General features: G+C 50.5%; 1 protein-coding gene across 3 annotated transcripts in view; it reads right to left on the reverse strand.

Annotated features, from left to right (window-relative positions):
• The window catches only part of paplna (papilin a, proteoglycan-like sulfated glycoprotein), a 234,275-nt gene that overhangs the window by 171,686 nt on the left and 50,238 nt on the right, over nt 1-12,351 (reverse strand). For all 3 annotated transcript variants that reach the window (XM_059649376.1, XM_059649377.1, XM_048537827.2), the window contains exons 9-10: nt 6,670-6,796; nt 1,295-1,421 (exon numbers count right to left, since the gene is read on the reverse strand). In XM_059649376.1, the coding sequence (XP_059505359.1) occupies nt 1,295-1,421; nt 6,670-6,796 (254 nt within the window). The remainder of the gene's footprint in view (nt 1-1,294; nt 1,422-6,669; nt 6,797-12,351) is intronic.

Consider the following 12,351-nt stretch of genomic DNA (forward strand, 5'->3'; position numbering starts at 1 on the left):
AATGAAAGCCTTTGCACATGGAATAAATGTTTGCCTTTAAGACATTTGGATAAGATGCAGCTCAGTTCCAACATATGATTCAGAGAACATTGCTCCGTAAGTTAATTACTCCTGGGCAAAGGGGCTGGAATACATTAGATTAGATTAGATTCCCTAGTGTGGAAACAGGCCCTTTGGCCCAACAAGTCCACACCTCCACTTGAAGCATCCCACCCAGACCCATCACACTATAACCCACACACCCCTGAACACTACGGGCAATTTAGCATGGCCGATCCACCTAGCCTGCACATCTTTGCACTGTGGGAGGAAACCGGTGCACCCGGAGGAAAGCCACGCAGACACGGGGAAAACTCCACACAGACAGTCACCCAAGGCTGGAACTGAACTCAGGTCCCTGGCGCTGTGAGGCTGCAGTGCTAATCACTGAGCCACCGTGGAGCAAGCCATTCAGTGCATCGAGGCTGTCCCATTGGTTAATGAAGTAAAGCCCCCAACCAGCCGTCATTACCTCCCCCACCCTTATTTGTCACTCACACTCTGCCCCTCTGGCAGCACCCAGCTGCAACTTACTGTCCCCCCCCACCACTGCCAGTAAATTATCAGACAGAGTATCCAACATCAATTCTGGGTGAGCAATATCACCCACACTGTCACTAGATTGGGGGAGGGGTAGGGGGTAAGGGAAGTGTCATTACCCCCACAGTTGGTGAGGAGGTGGTGGGGAGGGGAGTCATTAACATTCTGGTCACTGTTGGCGGGGGGGGGGGGGGGGGGGGGGCGGGGGAGGGTTGGAAGTGAGGTGTATAGGTCATTACCCCCACAGTCACTGGCTGGGATTTTAATCCCGGAATTCCTGGTCGGATTATTATCCCTGAATTGAATTAGTTTTACTGTCTTACTGTACTTAAGTGAGCACAGTGAATAGTTTGTAAGTCGCCACTCACAGCACACTCTTAGGCCAAGAGGTACCTACGCATCGCTTCCTCAGTTACAGTGTAACAATGTCACCATGTTAGGTAAACACTACCAAGGTACAATCCTTAGTCACAGAATAGAGAAACGAAATAAAAAGTCATATTACAGCTATACAGCGCACAACCACAGGTTAGAAAGACGAGAAGCAAAGTTAAAAAGGCAAACATCACAGTTTCTCCCCCACGTTATTATCCCTGGAATCCAAGGCTGGGATATTATCCTCAGAATCTTGTCTGGGCTAATAGCTGTAGGTCAATGCCTTGTGACTGCATGTTCGATTGTTGTACAGTGCAGTACTGTGTAGAACTAAACTCACTGTTTAGTTTCTGGACAGCTCTGGCCGTTGCATGTTCTGTTGGAGCTGGGCCGGACCCGGTTCCTGCACAGATAGTCCGAGTAGGCCTCATTGTCGATGGTGCAGAACACCAGCCGCGTCTGGTAGCCTGTCGAGTCACAGAGAAGGGACATGAACTCAGCAGCAATGGTCGCAGGCAGGAGCTCTTACATTAGATCACAGGAAGATCCCGCAATATATCCCTTTACTGCAATAGCACCCACCGCTTTCAACACATTGACTGAGGGAGGCCAACATTTTTTTTAGAAAGTGCACCAAATCCGCACAATTTTGCGTTCACTCCCATACTTACCTTAGTTCCTTTGGCAGTAGAAACAGAGAGATGGTGTATTCATATAAACATCATTCTCACATCCCCAAAGGCAAATTATCTCAAGATCAAGGGGGAAGAAAAGAAAACTGGGTGTACTTATTTCAAAACGATAAATCTCCCACTCTAATTATAAGCTCGACTACAGATAGGTAAGCAATAGACAGGAAGAAATTCTTCAGTGTCTCCTGGTGGCCTGCTAGCAATGCTGAGCTCTGATCACTGATGCCTGACTGCGACCGAAGCTGAGTGGTGTGTGGTCAGATAGCTGGGGCAAGTGGTGGGAAGCTCAGAGGACGGCGCTGTATTTGAGTAGCGCCTGCCACCAGCTGAGGAGGCTCACAAATCGCTGTACAAACAGTGGGGTGAAGCATCACCGCTGGCTGCAAGATCACAAATGCGTGCAACAAGCTCCCGCAAAGGCGTCAGCTCTAACAAAATCTGAGGTGCCGACCGAGGTTATAAATATCGGTTGGGGTGCCAATGAAGCGAGGCATTGGGATCTCCCGGTTGGCTCGGGGAGCCGGTTTCAGCCTTCCGCCCCCCCAGCCTGCCCGATCCCAACCCAAGGGCGGTGCGGTGGAAGGGATATCACAAAGGTTGTAACCCTATCTGTGACCAAGAGCCACCTGGGGCTCACCATCAGTCTGCAGTATCGTCATGAGAACCCTTGTGGATTAGTGGCTGTGTCCCTAGCTCTGAGCCAGGAGGTCTGGGTTCAAGCCCCAAATTTTCCAGAGGAATGTCGTAGTAAGCCTGAGCAGAAATTTGTTTTTTAATTTATAAAAAGCTTACCTCCTGAATATGCAGAGGTACGCGGAGCAGGAGCGGACACGGGACTGGTGAGTAAGTGATGTAATATATTTGTGTGGTTGCGTTACCCGAAACATTACTCGGGTAGTGTCTCCCACCCATCTTCCTCCTCTAACCAAAAAAAAGGTTCTGTGTGCCTGACTGGTAAGGTAACGAGTTTATTTTTTATTCTTTATTTTTTTTAACAGTCTTGGAAATCTAGAATACTGGGAATGGATGTCAGGGCAGTTGAATGTTCCTCCTGCAGAATGTGGGAGGTAAGGGTCACCACTAGTGTCCTTGCTGACTACATCTGCGGGAAGTGCACCCAACTCCAGCTCCTCGAAAACCACGTTAGGGAACTGGAGCTGGAGCTGGATGAACTTCGGATCATTCGGGAGGCAGAGGGGGTTATTGAGAGGAGTTACAGGGAGGTAGTCACTCCTCATACAAGAAAAAGGCAGATGGGTTACAGTCAGGGGACAGAAAGGGAACTGGCAGGCAGTGCAGGGATCCCCTGTGGCCATTCCCCTCAACAATAAGTATACTGTTTTGGATACTGTTGGGGGGATGACTTACCAGGGGAAAGCAGTGGGGCACAGGTCTCTGGCACAGAATCAGTCCCTGCTGCTCAGAAGGGGGAAGAGGAGCACAGCAGTAGTCATTGGGGACTCCATAGTTAGGGGGACAGATAGGAGGTTCTGTGGGGATGAGAGAGACTCACGGTTGGTGTGTTGCCTCCCAGGTGCCAGGGTTCGTGATGTCTCTGATCATGTTTTTGGGATCCTTAAGGGGGAGGGGGAGCAGCCCCAAGTCATGGTCCACATTGGCACCAAAGACATAGGTAGGAAGAGAGATGGGGATTGAAGGCAGAAATTCAGGAAGCCAGGATGGAAGCTGAGAGCTAGGACGAACAGAATTGTTGCCTCTGGTTTGTTGCCTGTGCCACGTGCTAGTGAGGCAAGGAATAGGGAGAGAGAGGAGTTGAACACGTGGCTACAGGGATGGTACAGGAGGGAGGGTTTTGGATTCTTGGATAATTGGGGGTCTTGCTGGGGTAGGCGGGACCTCTACAAGCAAGATGGTGTTCACCTGAACCAGAGGGGTACCGATATCCTGGGGGGGAAATTTGCTAAGGCTATTTGGGTGGGTGTAAACTAATTCAGCAGGGGGATGGGAATCAAAATTGTAGTTCGAGTCTAGAAAAGGTTGAGAGAAGGGAGGTCCGAAATAAAGTTTCAGGGACGCAAGATGGCACAGGCAAAAAGAAGTTGGTTTGAAGTGTGTCTACTTCAACGCCAGGAGCGTCCGGAATAAGGTGGGTGAACTTGCAGCATAGGTTAATACCTGGGACTTCAATGTTGTGGCCATTTCGGAGACATGGATAGAGCAGGGACAGGAATGGTTGTTGCAGGTTCCGCAATTTAGATGTTTCAGTAAGAACAGAGAAGATGGTAAAAGGGGCGGAGGCGTGGCATTGTTGGTCAAGGACAGTATTACAGGTGCAGAAAGGATGTTTGGGGACTCGTCAACTGAGGTAGTATGGGCTCAGGTTAGAAATAGGAAAGGAGAGGTCACCCTGTTGGGAGTTTTCTATAGGCCTCTGAATAGTTCCAGAGATGTAGAGGAAAGGATAGCAAAGATGATTCTTGATAGGAGTGAGACAGACAGGGCAGTTGTCATGGGGGACTTCAACTTTCCAAATATTGACTGGGAACACTATAGTTCGAGTACGATAGATGGGTCAGTTTTTGTCCAGTGTGTGCAGGAGGGCTTCCTGACACAGTATGTAAATAGGCCAACAAGGGGTGAAGCCACATTAGATTTGGTACTGGGTAATGGGCCCGGCCAGGTGTTAGATTTGGAAGTAGGTGAGCACTTTGGTGATAGCGATCACAATTCTGTTATGTTTACTTTAGTGATGGAAAGAGATAGGTGTATACCTCTGGGCAAGAGTTATAGCTGGGGGAAAGGCAATTACGGTGAGATTAGGCAAGAATTAGGGAGCATAGGAAGGGGAAGGAAACTGCAGGGGATGGGCACATTAGAAATGTGGAGCTTATTCAAGGAAAAGCTCCTGTGTGTCCTAGATAAGCATGTACCTGTCAGGCAGGGAGGAAGCTGTAGAGCGTGGGAGCCGTGATTTATGAAGGAGGTGGAATCTCTGGTCAAGAGGAAGAAGGCGGCTTATGTTAGGATGAGATGTGAAGGCTCAGTTAGGGCACTTGAGGGCTACGAGAAGACCAAAAGAGAAGAGCTCAGAAGAGCCAGGAGGAGACATGAGAAGTTGTTGGCAGATAGGATCAAGGTAAACCCTAAGGCTTTCTATAGGTATTTAAGGAATAAAAGAATGACGAAAGTAAGATTACGCCCAATCAAGGATAGTAGTGGTAAGTTGTGAGTGGAGTCAGATGAGATAGGGGAAGCGCTAAATGAATATTTTTCAACAGTATTCACTCTAGAAAACGACAATGTTGTTGAGGAGAATACTGAGATACAGGCTACTGGACTAGGTGGGATTGAGGTTCACAAGAAAGAGGTATTAGAAATCCTACAGAGGGTGAAGATAGATAAGTCCCCTGGGCTGGATGGGATTTATCCTAGGATCCTCTGGGAAGCCAGGGAGGAGTTTGCCAAGCCTTTAGCATTGATCTTTAACTTGTCACTGTCTACAGGGATAGTGCCAGATGACTGGAGGATAGCAAATGTGGTTCCCCTGTTCAAGAAGGGGAGCAGTGACAACCCTGGTAATTATAGAGCAGTGAGCCTTACCTCAGTTGTTGGTAAAGTGTTGGAAAAGGTTATAAGGGATAGGAATTATAATCATCTAAAAAAGAATAAATTGATTAGGGATAGTCAGCACGGTTTTGTGAAGAGAAGGTCGTGCCTCACAAACCTTATTGAGTTCTATGAGAAGGTGACCAAGCAGGTAGATGAGAGTAAACCGGTTGATGTGGTGTGTATGGATTTCAGCAAGGCGTTCGATAAGGTTCCACACAGTAGGCTATTGTACAAAATGCGGAGGAATGGGATTTTGGGAGATATAGCAGTTTGGATTGGAAATTGGCTTGCTGAAAGAAGACAGAGGGTGGTAGTTGATGGGAAATGTTCATCCTGGAGACCAGTTACTAGTGGTGTACCGCAAGGGTCGGGTGTTGGGTCCACTGCTGTTTGTCATTTTTATAAATGACCTGGATGAGGGCGTAGAAGGATGGGTTAGTAAATTTGCAGACGACACTAAGGTCAGTGGAGGTGTGGATAGTGAAGAAGGACGGTGTAGGTTGCAGAGAGACATAGATAAGCTGCAGAGCTGGCCTGAGAGGTGGCAAATGGAGTTTAATGCAGACAAGTGTGAGGTGATGAACTTTGGCAGGAGTAACCGGAAGGCAAAGTACTGGGCTAATGGCAAGATTTTTGGTTGTGTAGATGAACAGAGAGATCTCAGTGTCCATGAACACAGATCCTTGGGAGTTGCGACCCAGTTGACAGGGCTGTTAAGAAGGCATACAGTGTTTTAGCTTTTATTAATAGAGGGATCGAGTTCCAGTACCAAGAGGTTATGCTGCAGCTGTACAAAACTCTGGTGCGACCGCACTTGGAGTACTGCGTACAGTTCTGGTCACTGCATTATAAGAAGGATGTGGAAGCTTTGGAAAGGGTGCAGAGGAGATTTACTAGGATGTTGCCTGGATGGAGGGAAGGTCTTACGAGGAAAGGCTGAGGGACTTGAGGCTGTTTTCGTAGAGAGAAGAAGGTTGAGAAGTGACTTAATTGAAACATATAAAATAATCAGAGGGTTAGATAGGATGGATAGGGAAAGCCTTTTTCCTAGGATGGTGACGGTGAGCACGTGGCGGCATAGCTTTAAATTGAGGGGTGAAAGATATAGAACAGATGTCAGAGGTGGTTTCTTTACTCAGAGAGTAGTAAGGGAATGGAACGCTTTGCCTGCAACAGTAGTAGATTTGCCAACTTTAAGTACATTTAAGTCGTCATTGGATAAGCATATGGATGCACATGGAATAGAGTAGGTTAGATGGGCTTCAGATTGTATGACAGGTCGGCACAACATCGAGGGCCAAAGGGCCTGTACTGTGCTGTAACGTTCTATGTTCTATGTTCTGTAAAATATCGTCGTGTTGCTGCTGTTACATGCTCAAGATATAGTGTTTCATTGAATGATGATTACGAAAAGATTAAAAATAGGGAACTCCAGAAGCAGAGATACACTCACCTCCTCCACATTCCTTGCTGCACAAACTCCAGGAACCAACACTCCAGAAGTAACCTTGAGAAGGTATACGATATCGCGATTGATAATATTCGTATTCGATTCCTTGATTAGGCGCTTGACTAATAATCTGCAAATTACACAGCACTTCATGTGATTTTTACAGATCACGCGCTCCCTGTGGGAAACAGTACCCCAATCTGTTTCAGTGAACAGGAGCAAAGACACTGCTGAGGCATGGAGATTCAGCTGGTGTGCAGCATATCCAATAGCTGGATGCGATGTACAACACAGCAGAGGAGAAAGGTAACATGTTGACAATCCCAGTACCCGAGTGAAAGGTTAAGGGGCATTTATCTCATAGAACATAGAACAGTACAGCACAGAACAGACCCACGATGTTGTGCCCACCATTGATCCTCATGTATGCACCCTCAAATTTTTGTGACCATATGCATGTCCAGCAGTCTCTTAGATGTCCCCAATGACCTTGCTTCCACAACTGCTGCTGGCAACGCATTCCATGCTCTCACAACTCTCTGTGTAAAGAACCCATCTCTGACATCCCCTCTATACTTTCCTCCAACCAGCTTAAAACTATGACCCCTCGTGTTAGCCATTTCTGCCCTGGGAAATAGTCTCTGGCTATCAACTCTATCTATGCCTCTCATTATCTTGTAAACCTCAATTAGGTCCCCTCTCCTCCTCCTTTTCTCCAATGAAAAAAGTCCGAGCTCAGTCAACCTCTCTTCATAACATAGGCCCTCCAGTCCAGACAGCATCCTGGTAAACCTCCTCTGAACCCTCTCCAAAGCATCCACATCTTTCCTATAATACGGCAACCAGAACTGGACACAGTATTCCAAGTGCGGTCTAACCAAAGTTTTAGAGAGCTGCAACAAGATCTCACGACTCTTAAACTCAATCCCCCTGTTAATGAAAGCCAAAACACCATATGCTTTCTTAACAACTCTGTCTTGGGTGGCCATTTTAAGGGATCTATGTATCTGCACACCAAGATCCCTCTGTTCCTCCACACTGCCAAGAATCCTATCCTTAATCCTGTACTCAGCTTTCAAATTCGACCTTCCAAAATGCATCACCTCGCACTTATCCAGGTTGAACTCCATCTGCCACCTCTCAGCCCATCTCTGCATCCTGTCAATGTCCCGCTGCAGCCTACAACAGCCCTCTATACTGTCAACGACACCTCCAACCTTCACGTCGTCTGCAAACCTGCTGACCCATCCTTCAATCCCCTCATCCAAGTCATTAACAAAAATTACAAACAGTGGAGGCCCAAGGACAGAGCCCTGTGGAACACCACTCACCACTGACTTCCAGGCAGAATATTTTCCTTCTACTACCACTCACTGTCTTCTGTTGGCCAGCCAATTCTGTATCCAGACAGCTAAGTTCCCCTGTATCCCATTCCTCCTGACCTTCTGAATGAGCCTACCATGGGGAACCTTATCAAATGCCTTGCTGAAGTCCATATACACCACATCCACAGCTCGACCCTCATCAACTTTTCTAGTCACATCGTCAAAGAACTCAAGGTTTGAGAGGCATAACCTGCCCCTCACAAAGCCGTGTTGACTGCATTTAATCAAGCCATGCTCTTCCAGATGGTCATAAATCCTATCCTTCAGAATCCTTTCTAACACCTTGCAGACGACAGACGTGAGACTTACTGGTCTGTAATTGCCGGGGATTTCCCTATCTCCTTTCTTGAAGAGAGGAATTACATTTGCCTCTCTCCAGTCCTCAGGTACGACTCCAGTGAGAGCGAGGATGCAAAGATCTTCGCAAGTGGCGAAGCAATTGCATTTCTCGTTTCCCAAAGCAGCCGAGGACAAATCTGGTCCAGGCCTGGCGACTTGTCAATCTTAATGTTTGACAAAATTTTCAGCACATCAGCTTCCTCTATCTCTATCCATTCCAGCATGCACACCTGCTCTTCAAAGGTTTCATTCACTACAGAGTTCGTTTCTTTCGTAAAGACAGAAGCAAAAAACTCATTTAGGGCTTCCCCTACCTCCTCAAACTCCACACACAAGTTCCCTATGCTATCCCTGATCGGCCTACTCTTTCTTTGACCATTCTCTTATTCCTCACATAAGTGTAAAATGCCTTTGTGTTCTCCCTAATCCGTTCTGCCAAGCCTTTCTCATGCTCCCTCCTGGCTCTCCTCAGACCATTTTTGAGCTCCTTCCTCGCCTGCCCGTAATCCTCTAGAACTGAGCTTGACTCTAGCTTCCTCCACCTTATGTAAGCTACCTTCTTCCTTTTGACGAGAAGCTCCACCACTCTCGTCATCCAAGGTTCATTTATCTTACCCCTTCTTGCTTGTCTCAGAGAGACATATTTATTCATCACTCGCAACAACTGTTCCTTAAACAGTCTCCACATGTCTATAGTCCCTTTACCATGGAACAATTGCTCGCAGTCCACGCTTCCTAACTCATGTCTAATCGCATCATAGTTTCCTCTTCCCCAATTAAATATCCTCCAATTTTGCCTAATCTTCTCCTTCTGCATAGCTATGTAGAATGTGAGGCAGTTATGGTCACTATCACCAAAATGCTCTCCCACCACAAGATCTGATACCTGCCCCGGCTCGTTTCCGAGCACCAAGTCTCGAAAAGAATAATATGAACTGGAGAAGGAGAATGGAGAGTTAGAGAGAGTCACAACAGGATCAAGGGTCGAGGCTCGAAACGTCAGCTTTTGTGCTCCTGAGACGCTGCTTGGCCTGCTGTGTTCATCCACCTCCACACTTTATTATCTTGGATTGTCCGGCATCTGCAGTTCCCATTATCACGGATGAACCCCAGATTGATGCAGTCTGGACTGGCACAGCATGAGCACACACAGACACGCCCAGACGCGGTGTGAGTACGCACACACATACACACACATGTGCACACCCAGCCAGACGCAACGGGAGCGCACACACGCACACCCAGCCAGACACAACAGAAGCACGCACACACACACAGACACGCCCAGACAGATGCAACGGGAGTGCGTGCCCACACACATGCCCAGATAGACGCGGTGTGAGCGCACACACACACACGCCCAGACAGACGTGATGTGAGCGCGCACACACGCCCAGACTGACACGGTGTTAACACACCGACACACACGCCCAGACTGTCATGGTGTTAACACACAGACACACACATGCCCAGAGTGACACAATGTGAGCGCGTGCGCGTGCACACACACACACACACACACACACACGCACACGCCCAGAGTGACGCGGCATTAACACACAGGCACATGCTCCCAGAGAGATGCAGCGTTAGCGTGCGCACTCACAGGTACCCAGACAGACGCAATGGGAACGCGCGTGCACACACACACGCACGCACACACACACACACACGCACGCACGCACACAGACTGTCACGGTGTTAACACATAGACACACACACCCAGACTGTCAGGGTGTCCATGGTGTTAACACACAGACACACATGCCCAGACTGACATGGCATTAACACCACACACACGCCTAGACTGACACACCCTGAGCACACACGCCCACAGGCCTAGACTGACACAGCCTGAGCGCACATATACACGCCCAGACTGACACAACGTGAACACACACACGACCAGACTGATGCAGTGCGAACACACAGATGCACACACGCCCAGACCGACACAGCCTGAGCGCGCACGCACACACGCCCAGACTGACATGGTGTTAACACACAGACACACACGCCCAGAGTGTCGTGGTGTTAACACATAGACACCCACACGCCCAGACTGAAGCGGTGTTCACTCACAGACACACATACGCCCAGACTGATGCGATGTGAGCGCACACACACACACATACACACACACACAACTGACAGGGTGTGAGCGCGCGCGCACGCACACGCCCCGACAGGCACAACGGGAGCATGCACACACACATACACATGCCCAGACAGACGCAATAGGAATGTGCGCACACACACATGCCCAGACAGATGCAACAGGAGCGCGCGCGCACACGCGCACACACACACACAAACACGGCCAGACAGACTCAACAGGAGCACGCGCGCATACACACACGCCCAGACAGACGCAACGGGAGCGCGCGCACACACCCAGACAGACGCAACGTGAGCGCACGCGCGCACGCACACACACACACACACACACACACACACACACACACACACACACACACGCCCAAACAGATGCAACGGGAGTGCGCGCACACGCACGCCCAAACAGATGCAATGTGAGCACACACACATGCACAGACTGTCATGGTGTTAACATACAGACACACGCCCAGACTGTCATGGTCTTTTTTATGGTGTTAACACACAGACACACACGCCCAGACTGTCATAGTGTTAACACACAGACACGCCCAGACTGTCATGGTGTTAACACAGACACACACACGGCCAGACTGACGCGATGCGCACACACATAGACACACACGCCCAGATTATCGCAGTGTTAACACACAGACACACACGCCCAGACAGACGCGGTGTGAGCGCGCGTGCACACACACGCCCAGACAGACGCGGTGTGAGCGCACGTGTGCACGCACACACCCGCCCAGACAGATGCGGTGTGAGCGCGCGCACACGCCCAGACAGACGCGGTGTGAGCGCGCGTGCATGCACACGCCCAGACAGACGCGGTGTGAGCGCGTGTGCACGCACACATGCCCAGACAGACGCGGTGTGAGCGCACGTGTGCACACACACACCCGCCCAGACAGACGCGGTGTGAGCGCACGTGTGCACACACACACCCGCCCAGACAGACGTGGTGTGAGCGCACGTGTGCACACACACACCCGCCCAGACTGACGCGGTGTGAGCGCACGTGCGCACACACACACCCGCCCAGACAGATGCGGTGTGAGCGCGCGCACACGCCCAGACAGATGCGGTGTGAGCGCGCATGCAACCACACCCGCCCAGACAGACGCGGTGTGAGTGCACGTGCGCACACACACACCCGCCCAGACAGATGCGGTATGAGTGCATGTGTGCACACACACCCGCCCAGACAGATGCGGTGTGAGTGCATGTGCGCACACACACCCGCCCAGACAGATGCGGTGTGAGCGCGTGCACACGCCCAGACGCGGTGTGAGCGCGCGTGCACGCACACGCCCAGACAGACGCTGTGTGAGCGCGCGTGCACACACACACACCCGCCCAGGCAGACGCGGTGTGAGCGCACGTGCGCACACACACCCGCCCAGGCAGACGTGGTGTGAGCGCACGTGTGCACACACACACCCGCCCAGACTGACGCGGTGTGAGCGCACGTGCGCACACACACACCCGCCCAGACAGATGCGGTGTGAGCGCGCGCACACGCCCAGACAGATGCGGTGTGAGCGCGCATGCAACCACACCCGCCCAGACAGACGCGGTGTGAGTGCACGTGCGCACACACACACCCGCCCAGACAGATGCGGTATGAGTGCATGTGTGCACACACACCCGCCCAGACAGATGCGGTGTGAGTGCATGTGCGCACACACACCCGCCCAGACAGATGCGGTGTGAGCGCGTGCACACGCCCAGACGCGGTGTGAGCGCGCGTGCACGCACACGCCCAGACAGACGCTGTGTGAGCGCGCGTGCACACACACACACCCGCCCAGGCAGACGCGGTGTGAGCGCACGTGCGCACACA

Source organism: Stegostoma tigrinum, chromosome 10 (assembly GCF_030684315.1).
Source record: "Stegostoma tigrinum isolate sSteTig4 chromosome 10, sSteTig4.hap1, whole genome shotgun sequence".
NCBI lineage: Eukaryota > Metazoa > Chordata > Chondrichthyes > Orectolobiformes > Stegostomatidae > Stegostoma > Stegostoma tigrinum.